Source organism: Planococcus citri, chromosome 3 (assembly GCF_950023065.1).
Source record: "Planococcus citri chromosome 3, ihPlaCitr1.1, whole genome shotgun sequence".
NCBI classification, from domain to species: Eukaryota; Metazoa; Arthropoda; class Insecta; order Hemiptera; family Pseudococcidae; genus Planococcus; species Planococcus citri.
The window spans coordinates 6,784,778-6,805,463 of NC_088679.1; the positions used below are offsets into that span (position 1 = coordinate 6,784,778).

The following is a 20,686-nucleotide window of genomic DNA, read 5'->3' on the forward strand; positions in this document are numbered from 1 at the left end:
TTCTTTATTTCAAATTCCATCTTGTATGTAAAACTTCAACTGCCGGATTCGGTGTTTTGACTTTTGAGTCGTTTAACCGATTGAAATTGAATTCGAACACAAATCATTTACGAGTATAGTTTATTTGGCTACGTTTTCAAACAGAGAAAAAAAAATAACGAAATAAATCCTTTAAAAGACGTACTCACTCGAGGTAATATTGAAAAAAAAAAATTAAAACCACGATATAAGAAGTACATACATGGTTAATAGACTACACAAAACTAAAAAATGTTCGTATAAAATTGAGTAAAAAATTTCAATAGTAAAAAATCGATAAAAATTTTAAAATATTTTACAATTAAAACGAAACGTTTTTCTTAAAAACGTAATAAATAATAATGAAAAAAAAAGAGAACACGTTCATTATAATAAAAATCTGCTAAACATAATATTAAAAACACTTCCACGGTAGATACATGAACAAGATGCGAATAAATGCATTAATTTAAAATAGAACAATAACTCGAACATATTTCAACGTAAAAAAAATCTACACAGCGAATATATTGGTAAATGAATTTTAAAAAAAAGATAATAAATTAAAATGCCATTTTGGTAAATAATACTTTCATTTTGAACATTTCACATTTAATTCTGAAACCAAAAATTTCATCGATTAAAACCACTATAAAAATAACACATTTCTTTCGAGACATACTGTATGACTGATGTAAATGCAGTATTTACTTACTTTGAACAGCCTGATGTATCTCATTGAGATTATTTAAAGCGATATTTAGCTGATAGTCAGCGGAAATATCATTTTCTACGAAACTTAAATCGTCTTCAGTTTGATTACAAATATTATCAGCGATCTCGCCATTCTCTCGATCGTACAATAATTTTGGCCCTGAGACGCCATGATCTTTGGAATTTTGTGCGATGGTTTCTGCGCGTTCGCTACGAAACAAAAATAACAACTGAATTAATATCGGTTGAATTATCTACGAGCTTTTCATTATCGATAAAACTTACCTAATCGAATCAGCGAACGCCAAGATCATATCTTTAATTTTATAGGACATTTGGGTAACCTTCGATACAGTCGCGGAATCGACATTCTGAAAAAATATCCATCGTTATTATTGCCATTATATGAAATATTTACAATACGATTTCAAATACTAACGGTAATCGTAGACGACGTCAGCAATAAAACAGAAGAATTAGAAGCTGCATTACTCAACAAAGATAATCTACTACTGATACTTTCAGGTGGAGTGTTCTGTAACGAAGTCTAAAAAAAGAAACATTAATCAAATCATCGTTATCGAAGCGTCAATCATTAGGTGACTCATTTCAACTTACAGAAGGAGGTTTTGGAATAACCCAGTGGTCTTCGCTGTCGTTATCGTATTCGGTCGCATCTTCGTTCGAAGATATAAAATACGAACAAACTGATCGATTACTAGAACTACGATCTAATGGTATTTCATTCGAAGATTCCGCGTCATATCCGTTTTTATTACGTAATCCGTGAAACGATGCCGATCTAGTGATGATCTTCGCAGCTAAATCACTACCAACCCGAAAAAAATCATTTCTATAGCTAAAGTCGCAACAATATGTACCATTTATAATCATGATGAATAATTCTTCTTACTCGGATTCATCCAAACTATTACTAGTTTGTTTGAGATGAGCTGACGAAGCTGAATTTGCAGCAGCACCGGCTAAAGCTTTTCTTTTTTTTTCTTCGGCGACAGCTTTCAAAGGATCGTAATTTTTGCGTCGTTTCCAATTATGTAACTCGATCTCTTGAGTTGCTTTAGCTGAAAGTTTTCGACCCAAGTCACCGCTGCTAGTCTTTGGACGAGGAGTAGATCTCAGTTTAGGTGAAGTATTATCCGATTTTATGAAATCTTTGCAGAACTACACAAACGAAATTGGGCCTCAATATTCATTGAAATGATACGACTGGATACAGCTCGTTGAAAAATATTACTAACCGAGTTATTACGCTTCATTATGGATTTTGGTGATGCTGACTCTGTCGATTTAATCGAAGCGCCTACGAAAGTTTTCGATCGAACTGGAACCGTTGTAGAACTGGTTAGCACCGGAGTAGGTTTTTTAGATCGATCTCTGCGCAAACTATAATCAAAAGAAATCACACTGTTAATCATTTGTATCGAGAAACTTGGACCGAGATATGACAGATAGTCAAAAGCAATCACCTGAATGCTCTGTTGAATCTAGTGATTGAGTATTTGCTGGGTGCAGTTTCTTTACCATTTTGATCTTTATGCGGAATTTTGGGCTCTTCGACACGCGGTTGAGGTTTTATGGTATTTCGGTTTATTCGTTTTTGAAGCGCACAAACAATATTCTCTGTTTCTCGTAAATAATGCTCCGTATCACTTTCATCGCCGTTTGACTGATTACGATTTGATAGTTGTTTACTCTGTGAAATAATTCACGCAATTAGACCACACGAAAGAAGAAAATCAGCTCAGATCAAAATAAAATATGGTACTTTTGATTCGTGAATGGCATTTTGAACGCTTCCATTGACCGATACAGGTTGATACTTCAAACCGTTTAATAAATTAGTGGAGCTGGACTCTCGAGATCTTTCCACCGGAAATGGAATTTTTGTAATTCGACCTACGGTAAAAAAAAATCAAATTAATTCTATAAAATCATTTCAGATGAGAACAGGCTGATAAAACTGAAATTTACTTTTAGCACTATCCGGTTTACCAACGAGTGATGTTTTCGGTGACTCGGCTGTATCAGTTTTCAAGACAGACGCGTTATGTTCGATCCATTCGTCGACCATTCGAGTTCTTTTTTCCAATTTTTTCTCACTCTGAAATTCAAGATATTGTTTATTCGGTCATTTGGCTGATACTCGACGAATATGGAAAATTTCAACACTTACAGAAATACTTTCGTCGTTTTGATTTTCCGATGTAATTCCAAACACCTGATCGATAGATTTTCTGGCCTCTTTGACTTGTTCGTTGTTTTTATCGATAGTATAAGTGCCACCTTCACTATCGGTATCACTTAAATTAATCGTTGGTTGAGTATCTTCGATTGATGTAGAAGTATGATTTGATTTTGCTTCGTATGAATTTTTACAAGGTTCTTTACTTCGATGACTTGTCACAGCTCTGGTACTAATAGCATTTGATTTTTCTAAACAAGATGATATTTGGATAAAATCAAGTTTCAAAAATCGTACTCGCTGAATACAATGAACTAACCTTTGGATTCGGGAATACATTTACGAGAATTATCTTCACTAACGATCATTTCTTTAGTCTCAGAATCACAACCATATTTCACTGCATCACTCTAAAACATAAGAAATCAATGAAATAATGGATCGATTATGTATCGAGGTCGATGTATACTAATAATACCTTTGAAAAAAACGTATTGTTTGCAACTGGTAAGGATAACGTCCTGTAGTGTTTTTTTGTAAACATGTTGGCAGTTTTGATTATTCTCTTTTGTTTTATCACGTTAGCTTTCTCGGTTTCATCTTCGAAACTAATTGTGAAAGATGTAGATAAACCGGACGCTTTGATTTGTAATTCTTCGTTATTATCGTCCATATTTTCGTCTACCTGAAAATACCTCGAATTTTATCGATATCCAATAGTGATAACATGACAATATACCTACACTGAACTGTACTCACTTTGTAACTAGTGCGAAAGTAACTCTTTCAACCCATTCGAAATATTCCAGGCTAACGTATCAAATCTGCAGATAACTACCAAATAAAAAACACAAAAATCAGAAAATAACGTCGCAGTAAGTATTAAAATTAAGCATAACAAATGAGTTCTTACCATTGTATCACTGATTATGTGTTCATTGAGTTGAATATTGATGTAATATTTACTGAACATCAATTATAAACAACTAAAAAGTGAATGCGAGGATTCCAAGTTTATTGCAACACGCGCTACACAAGCTAATTAACGAAATGAAATTAAAATTAATAAAGTTCTCAAGCGTAAAAAGTTGAAAATACTAATCTCACTTTCGCCTCTTAATATCTGAATGATACTTCACGGTTGACATCAGCTCGACTGGTTTTGATCGTTACGATAAAAATTCGACTGCAAAATACAGATGAAAACGGAATACGAATACCTACATCGCACAAGATTTTATTGGAAAGCCATCAGCTACCTGCTACCTGTAATTAGCACTATGGTGTTTTGGAACACTGCCGATAGAATTTTAAATTCACGAATACAAATTTCGCAGTAAATTGGTTATCGATGAATGAAATCTACTTCTAAAATACCGAAAAGAGAGAATGGCATTTTATGATTTTAATGCTTAAAAGGTGAATGACAGGATATAATAAATTAGTCACCAAAATACGTAACAAAAAAATTTTCGCCACCCGCACCTCAAAATTTTTATCACAACGAAAAGTGGAACGCCCCGAAAAATGATTTCACCCCTTTACTCTTCCCCACCCTAAAAAAATTGTCAAGAAAAGTGGGATGTCATTCTTGATCTTTTCTGAGAGGGATGTTTTGTACCAACTGTATTTTCCATTTTTTTCTTCGAATACCGCATTGTTTCAATTATTAATTAATTATTTCAATCAAACATACAATTTTGAAGATATAATTACTTTAATTGTTTCTATACTCGAATATACGTAGAAGAAATTTGCAAAAACATGTTACATTTTGGATCATCCATGTTGTTTACAAACTGCAAACAGAAACAACCCAATCTTGAAATTTTCTCTGTGATTCTGCACTTCGGGAATTTCCGTCAACCTTCGTATCACTTGATACGATAAAAATTCTGAAAGCCGAGGAGAAAAGTTTGCTTCATTCTTTCCTTTTTTTGTTAATCAAGTTGAACTTGACAACTTGAGAAATTTCTAAATTTATTTACTATATTAGTCTCGCAGTGGTAAGAAATTGCTCATTTACTGGAGCAGAACGTTCGATACATCTGTTGATTTATTTCTCGCGTAGTATACTAGTGAAAATTTCAATTATCAGGTATTTATTGCGAATCCTTCGGATCCTGTTACAACTGCTTTGAAGTATTGAATTTGTTATGAAGATTTGGACCTCAGAACACGTATTCAAGTAATTATTATATATTCACATCGTTAATTTGCTTATGTAGCATTGAGTCAAGTTGACTCATTCTTATCTATGTAAATGATGTATACATCGACGATGTACTTATCTGACGTAATGACTTCTCGAATTGGCGTCCTAATGATACTGATATGAAAATGATCTTTTCTAGCCATTCTTGGGAGACGGTAGTACAGGCAGCATGGAGGAAGTATCCAAATCCAATGAATCCAGCTGTCATCGGTACTGATATAATAAATCGCGAAGTTAGAGATGGAATTTTGCATACGCACCGATTAGTCACATCTGAATGGGGTTTACCAACTTGGGCTCGTTCGGTAATACGAACTACATTATTTCAAGTTTCCTTTTTCTTTCGACTATTGAATTACATTGAATTTTTCTCTTACATTATAGATCATTGGACCCAGTGGTGTATGTTACGCTAGTGAAAAATCCGAAGTAAATCCTGAACAGAGGAAAATGAATCTACAAACCAGAAACGTAAGCGTCAAAACGCTCATTTTACATGTGTTTTTCTACAGTCATAATTGTATACTTTTTGATTGGTTTTAGCTATCATTTGGCAGTTTGATCGCAGTAGATGAAAAGCTCACCTATGAACCATGTCCAAATGATACATCGAAAACGTTACTTAGACAAGAGGCTATTGTTACCGTACAAGGAGTACCTTTATGTAGTTATATTGAAAATTTGTTAACTAATAAAATATCCCACAATGCGTCCAAGGTGACTTGAATTTTCAGTATTAATTTCCCAATGTAATAGTATTGCTGATCAGTATTTTAAACGTATGTAATTCTTTCTTTATTGTTTCACAGGGACGTCAAGCTATAGAATGGGTTATTGATAAAATAGAAACGGAAGTGAGCGAAATAAAGAACTCGGCTGTGAAAAATAAGGATGAAATAGTCTCGCACACGAAGAAATCATTCGATGATTTCACATCATCGGCTCGCAAATCAATCGATGAAATGTTTCTCACGTAAAGAGTGATTCATTTTCTCGTCTAGTGATCGTGTATCGGAAAAGTAGATCGTTTTGTTTCAATTCACGAGCCATCAAATATGTCCTTTTCATTCAATTCCATTTTCACATTAAAACGATTCCAAGCTCAAAAATCCCGATGTGTACTTTAAGCTTGTAAATTGGTCATATTTTTTTATTACTTTATTTTATACAAATTACGAATACTTACAATTCTTACGTATTTTTTGTTTGTATATATTTCTTGTAATATGGTTGTTTTATTGGAATCGATTTACTGTGATGATTACTGTTAATTTTTTTGTTTTATTCAGCTTGCGCCAAGTAACGTAAAATTGATTATAACTAGTACTTTTTGTTTTGTTAATTTTCGCCCTCCTTTCCTCTCGAAGAAAACAATCAACGTTTTTCGCGTAGAAATTTATGCCCGATGATTCAATATTATTTATGCGAATGTGTAAAGTCATTTATCCCTATCAGATTGTTTTTACTGGTATGTTATCTAGTATACTTTTTTGTTTTCAGTTGATGGTAAGATGTTTTCAAAAACCAAGTAAATAATTTGACTCTTCTTTGTTCGTGCGTGTTTTATTTTCACTTTAGGCCAAGTTAGCATTTTCAGGACTGAATTGAATTCTTATTATTGAAAAATCACTTCGATCTAAAATTTAACATTAACTCGGAATTTCAAATTACGTGTCCGAATTTTGAAATTCGAATACCCAATTCGAAATTCGGAAAATCAAAATTTTTAAATTCGAACTAACTCGAAATTTTGATGTTCAAATTTCCAATTCGCAATTTTGAAATTTGAACTAATTCAAAATTTTGAAATTAGGACTAATTCGGAAAAAAACCTAATTTTGAAATCGTATTTTCAGATGTTCAATGTTCGCCAATAAAAGTACCCTACATAAGCATACTTCTACATATTTTTGTCGTAGTTGGTAATTATCATTTGACGCATCAGTTTGAAATTTTTGAACGCATAAGTTCAAAAAGAGGAATAATTTGAACACTGATATGGTTTTAAAATTACACACTATATTTGAAGGACTATGACTCTAATCGCACGACCACCTGATGATAAAAAATTATCAGTAAAAATTAGTTACAAACTGTACGATGATACGATGACCTTTCAAATGTAAATGACTCATGAATTTCATTTTGAAAAAACATTTATTCAAAATTATTCATCTTGCGAAAAATAAATAAATAAATAAAATTTAACAAATTACAACAACGAAATGAGACAAAATAAAATGCAACAATGTATTACATCAATTTCAGTCTTTTAATATCTTCAGCTCGAAAATCTTTCCTGAAATAAAAAACAAAATTCAATTATTACAAAGTACCCGAAATTTACTTTGATTTTCCATTGAAAAATAAGCTCAAGTACCTTAATAGTAAAAACTGTCTGATCTCTTTAGGTGTAAGTCTCCACGTGAATGAACAGTTCTCGGTTCCCCAATATTCTTGTATTTCGGTTACCTTTTCCAAATTTAGAACCACCGCTATTTGTGTCAGGCGAGAGAATTTATCTCGGATCGACCACGATGTAGCATTACTCAAATAAGTAACTAGTGTTCTAATTTCTTTATCCAAAACCAATCCACCCATCTGTAGATTTGAAGGGGGAAAAAACATATAATTTAAAAATAATATCGTATATGCAGAGGTAGGTTTTTTTTCAAGTTGATGAAGAAGGAATTTTTGAAAAAACTTACTCTATTAAAATCAGTTTTCAAAATATCCTTTTCTAATTGAGACATTACTTCGTCAGCGATTATTAAAATGAACGAATCGTAATTAGAAGGCGTCAGACGTGGTTTGAATTCACTCAGTAGTATTTCTAAATTCATTATAAGACTTCTAATAAACGGCTCGTTTGCTTCGTAACTGGAAAATTCTTCCTAAAATCATGATTTTAAACATAAAAATAAGTTTTACTCATAATTCCATCAATGATAAGTTTAAGAGCTATTTTTCTACTCACAAAACTCAGCTGATGACTGACAGCGAGAAAATTATCAACCCAAGGAGCAACTCTAGGTTTAACGACAGAGCTTTTAATCTGCTGTAATCCGTAATCTTTCACCGTAGAAAATGTACTAGAAACTGATGCGAATCCTGATAGACAACTTTCCAGTTTTTCTTTTTCGTTTTTGGTAGAACATTGCAATTCATCGGTCAACGTAGTTAACAACATGTTGGTATATTCGCAGCATACGTCGCAATTATTCAAATAAGCCTGAAAAAAGGGACGATTTTTTTCAATGGAATATCTCATCAAAGTCAACAAAATCATCATAGAACACTTACCAAGAATAATAATTTGTTCTGTTCTGTATCCATTTGCTGAAGACGTCCTTGTATCATGTTATAGGCTTGTGTAAGATCCAAATAACCCACCGAATACCCTTGTCTTAACTGCTGACGTAATGTGTTACAAACGTCCGTTTCCAACATTGCACAGGTATTATTAATAATTGCACATACAGCATCAATATTGCCACTGCTGTAGCCTCGTCTGAAAACAATTTTGGATCTTAATAATGTACTCGTTTTCTAAACTAATGGTGCAGTTATAGGTACGAGTATATCATACCTAATACATTTCTTGACGATGAAAAATATATCATCAACCATGGTGGAAATTAAAGCGTCGTTATCGCAAGTATCCATCGTTATAGCTTTCTTGATACTTTGCTCCATATAATACCTCTCCAAAAGTAGGTAATCGCCGATTAAAATCTGCATTTGTTTCGTTATGTTGTTATTAGTATTGGCGTTTTTCAAATCGTAGATGATTTTTTCAAATTTTTCATTCTCGGGCCCGATATGTTTCTGAAAAAGAGAATGAATTTAGGCGAGTCGTAACGAATCCGGATTCGAGTCGAGATATACTTACGGTAATTAAGGAATGAATGAATTTTAAATATAATCCGAAACGAGCGTGAATCAAAGTGATCTCATTCAACAGCATGTCTATATCTTTAGGATCGATGTATTCGGTTTTCGATGAGCTCGAACGTGATATCTCATGAATTGTGTGTAATTTAACATTCATATCACGTTGGGATTTGAACTCGGCGACTATTTTATCACTCAATAAGTCACACTCTTTCTGTAGAGTGTTCATAATGTCGACTAAGCCATCCAGACCTGTAAATCGAAATTGAAATATTGAATAAGGAAATCCAATAAGAAATGTATACCTGATTCAATAAAAATTACCGTAATAGGTTTCCACTAGGGGCTGATGTTCGACAATTAATTGAGCCATTTCTTCGAAAAGAAACGTAATCGCGTCGGCAAAAATCATATTATTTTTTTTATCTTTGGTATTGCTACTTTTTATATCGTTTAGTTTTTCACTGACGGTGTTTTTGATCTGGAATTGAAATTTAAGTCATTATTTTCTCGCCGGTAAAATAGGTCTAGAAATATAATAAATCTATTACCATTTTCCTTAAAAATATACCAAAATTCTCCAACCCATATTCGTGCATGTTTATCAACGGAAAAAGCTTGAAGAATCTTTTGACAGATTCGATATCGCTCACGGTGATAGCTTCTTTGAAATGAAGAGATATTTTATTCTGCAACATGGCTGCAGCATTTCGTAATAATTTCATGGACTGTGAAACAGCGGCGCAGTCTGTTCAAAAAAATCAAATCATTCGTTAGATATAAGGTTAATTCGATCCCAAAAAGAAAAATGAAACGGTATTTATATCAACCTTGCGCCATATCATCTGCAGTTTGTTTCAACAGCTGTTGATCCATAGCCAAGAATCGATGAACGTGAACAGCCGCTTGTTCGTAATTTTCGTTTTTCAATGCATTCTGTACGCCTTCGCTGCATAATTGAAGATCTAATAAATCTTGAACTCGCTTTTGACATTCCGATACTCTCAACTAGAAGAAAAACAGTGTTTGAAAAGTGATTTTATGATAAAATAATGGGTAAATGTGTCTATATACCCTGGCTATATCCAACTGCTGTATTTGTAAATTAATTTTCTCCGAAAGTTTCGTAGAAGTATCCAACACTGTGTACAGTTGTTTAGTGTCTGAATCAAGGATACAAAAATTTTCATGTATTTTAGGTAAATCGAGTAAGCGTTTTTTCAAATTCTTTATCTCGTTTATCTCGGCATCCAGCTGTTGTTCTATTTCTTTCTGAAAAATCGGTAAATTCGGATTAAATTGAGTAAAATGATCATCAAGGAGCCGGAATTTCACTTACTTCTTTTTCTTGTAAATCGTTGAACTCTTTGCTTAAACGTTCGCCGTTAAGTGAAGTGTTCTGGGCAGATTCCATAATTATTCATCTGAAATAAGGAAGTATGAAATATGCAATTTTTTTTTGGAAAAAGGCCAAAGGGGAAAGGAATTTCATAAATTTGAGTTGTTTGAACTCGTAATCAAATTTTGGTGATAAAAATCTCGAAAATGATAAATATTGTGAATGCTATTTTTGAACAATTTCGTCGTATATTTTGATGATGTTTAAAACATTCGAGATCGGCCATTGCCATTTGTACATCTTCTTTGAACGGAATTTTGAATATTCCGTTTTCGCTAGTTTATTTTAGATTCACGTAACTACGTACTTGGTCCATTTCTTCGTTTTTTCCATGTTCAACAATCGAAAACGTCTACCATTCCGAAATAATTCGGTAGTGAAAATTCCACTCGGTGACCGGCACCGCTAATGCTGCACCTCCTCATCAAAATAACACTGAAAAATGTGCAAAATAGCTTATCCGGAATTCTGAGAAAAGAATAGTTCTAAATTTTCACCACTAGATGTCGTAATTTGATACAAACCTACCAAAAATAAATAGGTATCGAAAACCTTCCCCTTTCCCCTCTCGCCCAGTCTCATTAGTCCTGATAATTTGATAAAGCGTTGGCAAAATATTGGCCTATTTCCATTTATATTCAGTTTTGTGTTTAGTTTTTAGAAAAACTACCGTTCGTGTGTGCGAATATCGGTTATTAAATTAAATAAATTAATCAAAAATTCAATCAAACCGTCGTATATTCGTGTAACTTTAGTATTTCGAGAGTTCCGACCGAAGTTGCCATTCTTTCTGTTTGTTTCGGATGCTAACGTATAGAAAAAATCTCCAGCGAAAGTAAGTCATCGTTTGGCATCTTAATTACTCACATAGTATTATTATTTTATTATTATTCGATTTCTGATCCATCCTTACATTCGAGATGCTTACCAAGCTATTAATTTTTGTCACGTATGTAAAATTTTGCCGTTATTTTGACGTTGCATTATGAGTAACATATCACTGCGTTGGCGTGTGTTAGGTGTTTGCAAATGAAGTGGTTTGCATAATAATATTTTAACCATAATTTTCCGGTCGATTTTTCAACTCGTTTGTTAGTTTTCGGCTGTATATGGTACTTATTTTTCGTGGCATTCGGTGGATATTCATGTTTGCATCATTTAACCAATACAAGAGTGAGTATTTATTGGAATTTGCTACTGATCTAACATTATCGATCGTAGAATAAGGACAGTGGTCTTTCCTCGATCAAAACCTTTCAATAACGATCATTTCTAAGCTGTTTTGGTGATATTTCTTTCTTTCACAATTTGTTAAAAATTATCGTTTAATTACCCTGTCCATGTCAAAAACATAATACAGGTGTTTTCCAGGTAACCAGACTGATTACACAGATACACCTGGTAGTACTTTTTAATTACTTCTCATTCATTTACAGGTGTAATTGTACAAATAGTCCTAATATCGTGATGTTTTTTCATCCAATTACTCCCCAGAAAATTTTCCAAAATGGAACTAAACCCTGAATATTTGACATTCGTTTTGTAAAATTCTCAACACCTCGTCGTATATTATGAAGGAGGATAATGACCTTTCGGCGCTACATTATGAATTGATAATCGATTCGTTGAAATTACACAACGATTAATCGCCGAATAACGAATCGAAAATTAATTAAAAATTGATAAGCGTTAGAGAATTTTTCAAAATCCAACTTTCTACTCGAGAGATGATCTATTTGAAGTATATCATTGCTACGGATCACGTATCGTTGCATAGCTAGCGAAATTTTCCTTTTATTGGAACATTATTTCACGGTTGTCTTATTAAAGAATATAGTATAAAGACTGGAGTCAACTCCGTAATAAATTTTCAGCCATTCTTACGAGTTTTTTTTCTCTCTTACTAAACCTAATGTATGATTATATGGATAATGCGTATCAAACGACAATATACCAACCGCCAACCAGGTCATTACCCTCGACATATGAATTATTGATACTTATATTTGGAAAGAAACTGGCTTTGGTGTAAGTTGCTTTGAACCATGTACCGATAATTCATTTCGGAAAGAGGAAACATTACCATCTTATACAGATCGACTTTGTATAGAGGAGTAATTACCCTGCTGCAATGTGATGCTTGATATATTAGAAACAGATCATATAAATATTCGTACATGTATTTTTAAACACACCATATCAAAAGAAATACCGCTCGTGTAGAGAAGGCTTTGTTTACACGAAAATTTGGCAACACTATTGTAGGTATATTTGAAAGATTTTTTTTTTGTGTAATAATTCTCACGCCTATTAGCCTACATCGCAAATCGGATGAACTTGAATTCGCATTTGCCAAATACCTACCTACCTGACGAAGTAGCGATGGATGGCGGATGGCGAATTCTTAACCAAGTTATACATACGTCTTTATTTAATGCATACTCGTATATAATATCAGATGCACATCTTAATTAGCCTGCTGAAAGTCAGCCCACAACAACAGTATAACATTTGATGCTAATAACGGTGTGTTGTTCCGCTGAACTGATTTTTGAGATCAATTCGTCGTACATTTACCTACCTGTACGTCCAAGTGCTCAGAGTCAGGTACCTCTGTACATATTTCTCGGTAATTTTTTCATTACTTCGAGGATGGGTTTCGCCTTCGCCTTCGCGTGGTCGCGTTTTATGTGTAATTATAGTATCGTATTACACTCTTTAATATAATATTATGTGTATCGTTATTCGAACAATAAATACCATACAGCTTGCTGGTCTTTCTTATGGTATACTTTTTCATTGTTCGAAGATTTTATATTATAAATGGGTGTAATTGAATAGTAGTATTTGGTTTTGTTTGTACGTAGACCTGTGGCAAACTATCATAATATTTTGATCGAATAATCTAATCTATCTAAACGTTGGTTCAGATGATTAATTCATCATATTTTTCGAAATACGATTCCTCATTACTTACTATTGATACGTAGTTGTATCACCTCAGATTATTGAAAAGTTTTGTAAATAAAATTCCAATTCCATTTGCTTCTCCAAAGTCTACTATGATGATGAAGATGAATTCAAATCAAACGCATTTTTTAATGACGTTATCTCGAAACGAATCTAATAATTATGCGTTCCTTTTTCCATCCGAATGAATGTTGTGAGTTTAAAGAGTATTAAACAGATAGGTTAAACAGTGCTCGTGCTCGTAGTACATGTACGCAGACGTATAATAAAATTACCTACTCTATAATTTTCGTGTCACTTGCATCATTGATAGTTGTAATTCGTATAATACCGGTGGCCCTTGCGCCATCCATTCTGAAAATCTCTATAGTCAAATCTGCATGCTCGATTCAATGCCATTGAACGATAGGAGAAATGATTGGAGAGGATGAAGAGAGAGGGGAATAGCGAAATATTAGAAGTTTATGAACGTTGTGATGTTTTTCTAGAATTGAGGCGAGTGACGACTGATGAGTAATTGTGCTGGAGTTTTTGGTATTTTACCCCCCCCCCCCACCAATTATGAAAATAGATACGAGGAAGTGTTCTCGATTCAACGAAAACTGATAAATTATCATTGCAATAAGGCTAAAATTTCATAAAATAATGCAAAGTTTTGGTGAAAGTCGAAAAAATTGTCAACATTCAGCGTGAAACCAGAAAAATGAACGAGGAATTCGTTTATAAAAGTGAAAAAATTGATGAAGTACGATCAAAATTTCGTTAAAAAATCGAAAACTTACTTAGAATGTTGACGAAATTTTTTCAAATGAATTTAAAAAATTGACAAAAATGACAGAATTTATTAAAAATGGAAATAAAATGGAGGAAGTGTATTGCAGAATTGTGTAACATGATACAAAAAATAATTCCAAGGTTGAAAAAAACGACTAAAATTTAACATGAATTCAATTGACCAGAAATGATTGAAAAATGTGAAGATTGAGCCAACATTTTATGAAATATTGAAAATTTACACAAAGTGTTGATGAAATTTCTCAAAATAAGAGTTGAAAAACTGTTTAGATTTTACTAAAACTCACCCAATGTTGACAAGAAAACGTGAAAAATGGTGAAAAAAATGTCAACATGTTCAAAATGTGAAATATTTACACAAAATGTTGACAAAATTTCGCCAAATTGCCAAAAATCTTGAAATAATGCAAAAATTCATTAATATGTAAAAACTGTGATGAGTTTACTAAAGCTCTCGAAATTGATGAAAAATCATCAAAAATTGTGAAAAAATTGTCAAAATGTAGCCAAAATTGTATAAAGTATTGAGAATACATTTACACAAAATCTTGACAAAATTTACCAAAACCAGTATGTATGTAAAAATTTGGAAAATATGACGGGATGAATTACTTGAAAGAAATAAGTCGAAAGTACGTTAAATAGATGCATAAATTTATTAAAAAGACGAAAAAACTGTCATAAATTTTTTAAATAAATAATGATACCTGTTTTCATTTTAATCAAATTTTCGTATGATTTTTAACCCCCCCCCCCCTTCCCCCGGTGGGCTTAGGCATAAAATATGCAACCATTTTCGTGAAATGTGCAGCAGTATACTTTTAGAATCCTCTTTGTTTTTCAATTTCCTAATTTTTTGATTTTTTAAAATTTTTGATTTTTCCTCAATTTTTATGATTTAAAAAATTCTTATTCAATTCAGTTTTTCATTTTTCAAAAAAGTAGAATTTTCGTATTTTCCAATTTTAAATTTTTTTTTTCAATTTTCTCGTTTTTTTAATTCATTTTTTTTCAAATTTCGATTTTCCATCAATTACTTATTGTTGATATTTGTAAGAAATTTTCTCATTTGCTGCGAGTACGTTTAGTTTTTCATTTTTCAGAAAAATAGATTTTTTTTCTTACAATTTTTCATTTTTTTTTCAATTTTTATGATTTTTTTTAATTTTTTTTCATAATTTTTCGATTTTTTAAAGGTTTTGTCGTCTGTTTTGTTTTTAATTATTTCTTATTGAATTTTTCATTTTTTTAATGCCATACAATTTTTTCCATTTTTCAATTTTTTCCCGATTTTTTTCAACTTTCATCATTTTTTACAATTTTTTTAGAATTCCTACTGCAAATTTACCAAAAGTTTGAGTTTTCTCGTATTCTGATTCCTGAATCTTCAATTTTTTATGAATGGACGAAATAAGTACTCTGATTATTATTTTTTGAATGAATCTTGTTCGTGCTTGAGGTTGAAGTGAGTTTTTGGTGAGTTTTTGGAATTCTTTTTTCATACCTACTCGTATACTTATATTCCATTTTATTCTTTCGCGATTAAAGAAGTCAGTGCGATGTCGAAATTGCCAAAAAATACTGATATATGTACGAGTATGTATTAGTTTTCAACATTTTCAAAGCATTCGATCCCCCTCCTCCTCCTCCTGCTCCTGCTCCTCACCTCTCCTACCCTCCTCCCTCCCTCAGTTCGCCTCAAGATCATAAATTTTTAAAATGTTATTGGAGTTGAAATATCATACTTTTTTGTTTGAAGTTTTTAAACGAAACAGTTCAGCTATTAGAGCCTTCCTTCCTTTTCTGTGTATAAGTATAAAATTTTGAAAGATCTAGACAATTTGAAAAAATTAATCTGAAAACTGAAAAATGTCATGGAAAAATGACAACACACCTTAAGAACGGTTTTGATAGTTTTGAACCAGTTGCCGACGATTCTAAAAAAATCTTGATCGAATTGGATTTTTAAAAAATCATTTTTTCGAATCATTGAACAATAATGTGACTCTTGCAGCGAAAAAACAGAATGAAAAATAGATCTTGGGGCAGAATTATTGTTTTGTTTTAGAGAAGAAAATGGAAAAATTGAAAAATTTAGTTTCCTATTTTTAAACTTTCGCGGTGAACTTTTTAGCTGCCCGAAATCATTTTAAAATTCTTGAGAATTCAAAAAAAAAAATCATTACATCACTTTTTCCTGTTTTTGTATTGTGAGTGTAACTCTGAACTACTAACTAGGTAGTAGGTACAAGTAAACGAAACATGTAATACCCGGATTTGATTTATTTATCGATGTAAAATGTAAACATGCACCCTCGAATTATGGCTTGCGATCACGTACTTGTCACACGATCGATAAACTGCCATCATTATTCAGCAATTTACTATAAAAACGCCGATTCGGAAATTGTAAATGTTGAGTAGGTACGAATCTACTAAAATAAAACAATACCTCGGTATTGAGTGATCTAAAGCATGCATTTAGTATTTTTTTTTTCAATTTACCGCATTGTGGTGAATCAACGTTACGATTTTTCCAAGAATTCGTGACTATAGTTGCTGTAAGTTTTTGACAAAGCAAATTACCATCTTGAAACGTAGATACATTTTTCAAGATTTATACTTTTTTTGGTGGTTCGTTTTAAAATTTAATGTAACTTAGTAGTCCGGAATATGACTATAGGAATAATTTCAACCCCCTTCCCCCTCCCCACTTGGCCGATCCACTGGGACAATTTTTTGTTTGTGTGGAAATTTCAAATTTCAAAATCTGCTGGAGGCTCTGCGGAAATTTTCAAAAAGTCGCTGGAGGCTCCAGAACGAGTTGAAATTCACCTGCAGTCGACTACACAGCGTATTGAAATTAGTTTACAGAATGAATATATTTACGCTTTCCAACCTCTGTACATTTGATGGAATTTTTTGAAAATTCCCAGTTTCAAAAATCTACTGGAGGCTCCAAGAAATTTCGAAAAGTCGATGGAGCTAGGCTTCAAAATGACTCGAACCCACCAGCAGTCGAATTAACAGCGTGTTTAAGTTGGTGTACTTTCAGTGCAGTGTGAATTTCGGATTTCCAACTTCATTATTGATGAAATTTTGTAGTAATTTCAAGTTTCAAAAATCTGCTGGAGACTTCAGAACTATTCGAAACGGTTTGAAACCGACTTCAATCAGTTTGCCAGGTCGAAAATAGAGAATATTTTGAATTTCAGCTTTCTAGGTCGATTTGGTAAAATTAGGATTTTTTTCCTTCATTTTTGGCTTAAATTGTTTTTTTTTTTAAATTCGCCAAAAATCGAAAAATGCACTTTATTGCTTGAAATTTTGGGTGGTGATAAATTTTTGTATGCTTTTCGATCTACTTTTGTCCAATATAAGGCCGACCTTTTTTTTGACAAGTTTGCTTTAAAATGTTCCTTGGGATGTCCTCTTTGTAAATAAAAGAACATGTCCCAGAGAATCGACAGATTGGGAGGGGGGGTTCAATAATTCCTGTTTTCATATGTCGGACTAACCATTTTGCATGTTTGCTTCTTAAATCAAAGCTTTTGTTCCAAAAATCGAAATTTTCTGCTTCAAAAATTGGTAATTTTCCACTGGAGAAACTGAAATTCTTGTTCCAGAAAATATGTAACTTCCAAAAATAAAATTTTTCAGCTTGGTTGGAAAATTTTGCACCTAAAATCTCAAAGTTTTTCACTCCAAAAATTGAAGTTTTTAGCTCTAGAAATCAATATTTTTGCTCCAAAAATCAAATTTTTTAGGTCCAGAAATTCAGAATTTTCCACTTGAAAAACTTATTGTACCTACGAGTAGAAATTCTTGCTCTAAAAATCAAAAAATAAAACATCTCAACGTTTTCTGCTCCAAAAATTGAAATTTTTAGCTCCAGAAATAGAAAATGTTGCTCTGAAAATCGAAATTATACGCTCCCAAAATGTGGAATTTTTCGCTTAAGAAACTGACATTTTTGCTTTGAAACTGTTGCTCCAAAAATCGAAATTATCAGCTTCAAAAATTAGGGATTCTCCACTGCAAGAAATCAAAGTTCAACTCCAAAAACCAAATTTTCAGCTCTTGAAATTTGGAATTCACCTTAAGAAACCGCAACTTTGGCACCACGAATGAAAATTTTCTTTCCAAAAAATATAAACTGTCGTTACAAAATTTATTTTTAGCTCCAGAAATAAAAACGTTTGCTCCAAAAATCGTATTCAAATTTTCAACCTTAAAAGTACGGAATTTCCCATCTCAGGATTTGAAATTTTTGCTCTAAAATCGTAACTAATATTCAACTCTAATGAAATGTTTGTTTTGGACTTTGGTAATCGAAATTTTCAGATCCAAAATCTTGAAATTTTGCATCGAGAATTGACAAATTAATGGAAATTCAAGAGTTCGGGTCAAAAATTGAAATTTTTATCTTCAATCAAATGTTTACTTCTTGAATGGAAATTTTTACTGCAAAATGGAAAATGTTAGGTTTCAAAAATATGAAATTTTCCACTTGAAATTTTTTTTCTCCAAAAGGATTTTTGCTCCAGAAATCGAAATTTTCAGCTTCAAAAATAAGGAATTTTTTATTTTCTACTTCAACAAAATGTTGGCGCCATAATTAAAACTTTGACTCCAGAAATCGAAATTTTCCGCTACAAAAATTGGTAATTTTCCACTGTGGAAACTGAATTCTTGCTCCAGAAATGAAACTTTAGCTCCAAAAATCAAATTTTCCAGCTCCAGAAATGATGAAATGTTGGTACCACGTGTGGAAATTTTTGCACTCAAGATCGAAACTATTTCACCAAAAATCAAAATTTTTTGCTCCAAAAATTAAAATTTTCAACTCCAGAAATCAAAACTTTTGCTTCAAAAGTCAAAATTTTCAAAATTCAGAATTTTCCACTAGAAAAACTTATTCCACCTACGAGTGGAAATTCTTGCTCTAAGAATCGAAACATTAGCTGCAAAAATCTCAAAGTTTTCTGCTCCGAAAGTAAACTTTTGCTCCGAAAATTGAAATTATACCCTACGCGCTCAAAATGTGTAATGTTTCGAGAAACTGAAATTTTTGCTTTGAAATTCGAAACTATTGCTCCAAAAATCGAAATCATCAGCTTCAAAAATTAGGAATTTTCCACTGCAGAAAGAGAAATTTTCACCTCTTGAAATTTGGAATTCAGCTTGAGAAACTGCAACTTTTGCACTATACGAGTGAAAATTTTCTTTCCAAAAAATCTGAACTTTCGTTCCAAAAATTATTCTTGGCTCCAGAAATGAAAACTTTATTGCTCCAAAAATCGAATTAAAATTTTCAACTATCTCAGGAATTGAAATTTTTGCTCTAAAATCGTAATAAATATTCAACTCTTATGAAATGTTTGCTTTGGACTTTGGAAATCGAAATTTTCAGCTCCAAAATCTTGAAATTTCGTATCATGAATTAAAATTTCTAATTCTAATAATAATAAAGTTTTTGCTTCAAATGGAAATTCAAGAGTTCGGTTCCAAAAATTGAAATTTTTAGCTTCAATAAAATTTTTTACTTCTTGAATGGAAATTTTTGCAGCAAAATGGAAGATGTTAGGTTTTGAAAATATGAAATTTTCCACTTTACATTTTTTTTCTCCTACAAGATTTTTGCTCCAGAAATTGAAATTTTCAGCTCCAAAAATCAGGAATCTTTCATTTTATACTTGGAAAATAATTTTTTTCTCCAAAGTTTAGATTTTCAGATCCAAAATCTTGAAATTTTGCACCAAGAATTGAAATTTCTAATTCTATAAAATTTTAGCTTCAAATGGAAATTCAAGAGTTCCGGTTCCAAAAATTGAAATTTTTGGTATCAATCTAATTTTCACTTCTTGAATGGAAATTTTTGCTGTAAAATGAAAAATGTTAAGGTTTTGAAAATATGAAGTTATCCACTTTTTTCTCCAACAGGATTTTTACTCCAGAAATTGAAATTTTTAGCTCCAAAAATATGGAATTTTTCATTTTCTACTTCAACAATAATTTTCTTCTCCAAAGTTTAGATTTTTTGCTCCAAAATCTGAAGCTTTCCATTGCATAAAAGAATCAACCTTTTGCTCCAGAAAATGGAATTTTCCATTCCAAAAATAGGTAAAAATTTTAGCTTTGTTCCAAAAATTTGAACTTTGGCACTCCAAACACGATTTTTTACACTAAAAATGGTCATTTTTTTCTCTCTAAAAATGAAAATTCCACATCTCAAAAACGGAAATTCTTACTCCAAAAAAGACATTGAAAATTTCAATTCCGAACCGAACATTGAAGATTTTTATTTTTTATTTTTCCAAGATCGAAATTATCTACTCCAAAAATTGGAATTCTCTTAGATGTACTTTTTTTTTCTAGATTAGCAGTCTCTAAGAAGACATCTGAAATTTTTGCTCTAAAATCGTAATAAATATTCAACTCTTATGAAATGTTTGCTTCGGACTTGAAGCGAAGAAAG

At 32.1% G+C, this 20,686-nt stretch overlaps 4 protein-coding genes across 6 annotated transcripts in view; 2 read left to right on the forward strand and 2 right to left on the reverse strand.

The window, feature by feature from the left end:
* Positions 1-103: 103 nt before the first annotated feature.
* Positions 104-4,448, reverse strand: LOC135840488 (uncharacterized). Its single transcript, XM_065357070.1, has 16 exons — positions 4,043-4,448; positions 3,849-3,973; positions 3,695-3,769; positions 3,414-3,620; positions 3,255-3,345; positions 2,927-3,186; positions 2,725-2,854; positions 2,519-2,649; positions 2,220-2,446; positions 1,992-2,136; positions 1,646-1,914; positions 1,351-1,561; positions 1,172-1,279; positions 1,018-1,103; positions 734-942; positions 104-636 (listed from the first exon to the last, which is right to left on the reverse strand). Exons 4-16 carry the CDS (start codon positions 3,606-3,608, stop codon positions 611-613), a joined length of 2,088 nt encoding a protein of 695 aa, XP_065213142.1. The 5' UTR covers positions 3,609-3,620; positions 3,695-3,769; positions 3,849-3,973; positions 4,043-4,448; the 3' UTR covers positions 104-610.
* Positions 4,449-4,845: 397 nt separating this feature from the next.
* Positions 4,846-6,703, forward strand: slmo (PRELI domain containing slowmo). Its single transcript, XM_065357074.1, has 5 exons — positions 4,846-5,123; positions 5,290-5,455; positions 5,535-5,621; positions 5,694-5,867; positions 5,960-6,703. The coding sequence occupies exons 1-5, from the start codon at positions 5,092-5,094 to the stop codon at positions 6,125-6,127; spliced, it is 627 nt and encodes a 208-aa protein (XP_065213146.1). The 5' UTR covers positions 4,846-5,091; the 3' UTR covers positions 6,128-6,703.
* Positions 6,704-7,288: 585 nt separating this feature from the next.
* Cog4 (conserved oligomeric Golgi complex subunit 4) lies at positions 7,289-10,810 on the reverse strand. Its single transcript, XM_065357069.1, has 13 exons — positions 10,751-10,810; positions 10,384-10,468; positions 10,119-10,316; positions 9,875-10,052; positions 9,596-9,792; positions 9,369-9,525; positions 9,043-9,296; positions 8,740-8,978; positions 8,454-8,661; positions 8,128-8,382; positions 7,859-8,044; positions 7,531-7,751; positions 7,289-7,449 (listed from the first exon to the last, which is right to left on the reverse strand). The coding sequence occupies exons 2-13, from the start codon at positions 10,456-10,458 to the stop codon at positions 7,404-7,406; spliced, it is 2,214 nt and encodes a 737-aa protein (XP_065213141.1). The 5' UTR covers positions 10,459-10,468; positions 10,751-10,810; the 3' UTR covers positions 7,289-7,403.
* A 216-nt stretch (positions 10,811-11,026) lies between these two features.
* Evi5 (ecotropic viral integration site 5) overlaps positions 11,027-20,686 on the forward strand; it is a 28,641-nt gene continuing 18,981 nt past the window's right edge. For all 3 annotated transcript variants that reach the window (XM_065357065.1, XM_065357067.1, XM_065357068.1), the window contains exon 1: positions 11,027-11,278. The gene's annotated coding sequence lies outside the window, so the exon portion shown is untranslated. The remainder of the gene's footprint in view (positions 11,279-20,686) is intronic.

Bases quoted from the DNA above. Each gene is read 5' to 3' on its own strand.
- LOC135840488 (XM_065357070.1), bottom strand. From the start codon at position 3,608: ATGGACGATAATAACGAAGAATTACAAATCAAAGCGTCCGGTTTATCT. The intron at 2,137-2,219 runs GTGATTGCTTTT...TTTTGATTATAG, and splicing joins AGATTCAACAGAGCATTCAG to TTTGCGCAGAGATCGATCTA. The intron at 943-1,017 runs GTAAGTTTTATC...TTTGTTTCGTAG, and splicing joins GCGTTCGCTGATTCGATTAG to CGAACGCGCAGAAACCATCG.
- Cog4 (XM_065357069.1), bottom strand. From the start codon at position 10,458: ATGGAATCTGCCCAGAACACTTCACTTAACGGCGAACGTTTAAGCAAA. The intron at 10,317-10,383 runs GTAAGTGAAATT...CCGATTTTTCAG, and splicing joins ACGATTTACAAGAAAAAGAA to AAAGAAATAGAACAACAGCT. The intron at 8,979-9,042 runs GTAAGTATATCT...TCTCTTTTTCAG, and splicing joins TCATTCATTCCTTAATTACC to AAACATATCGGGCCCGAGAA.
- slmo (XM_065357074.1), top strand. From the start codon at position 5,092: ATGAAGATTTGGACCTCAGAACACGTATTCAA. The intron at 5,124-5,289 runs GTAATTATTATA...GATCTTTTCTAG, and splicing joins ACCTCAGAACACGTATTCAA to CCATTCTTGGGAGACGGTAG. The intron at 5,456-5,534 runs GTAATACGAACT...CTTACATTATAG, and splicing joins TACCAACTTGGGCTCGTTCG to ATCATTGGACCCAGTGGTGT.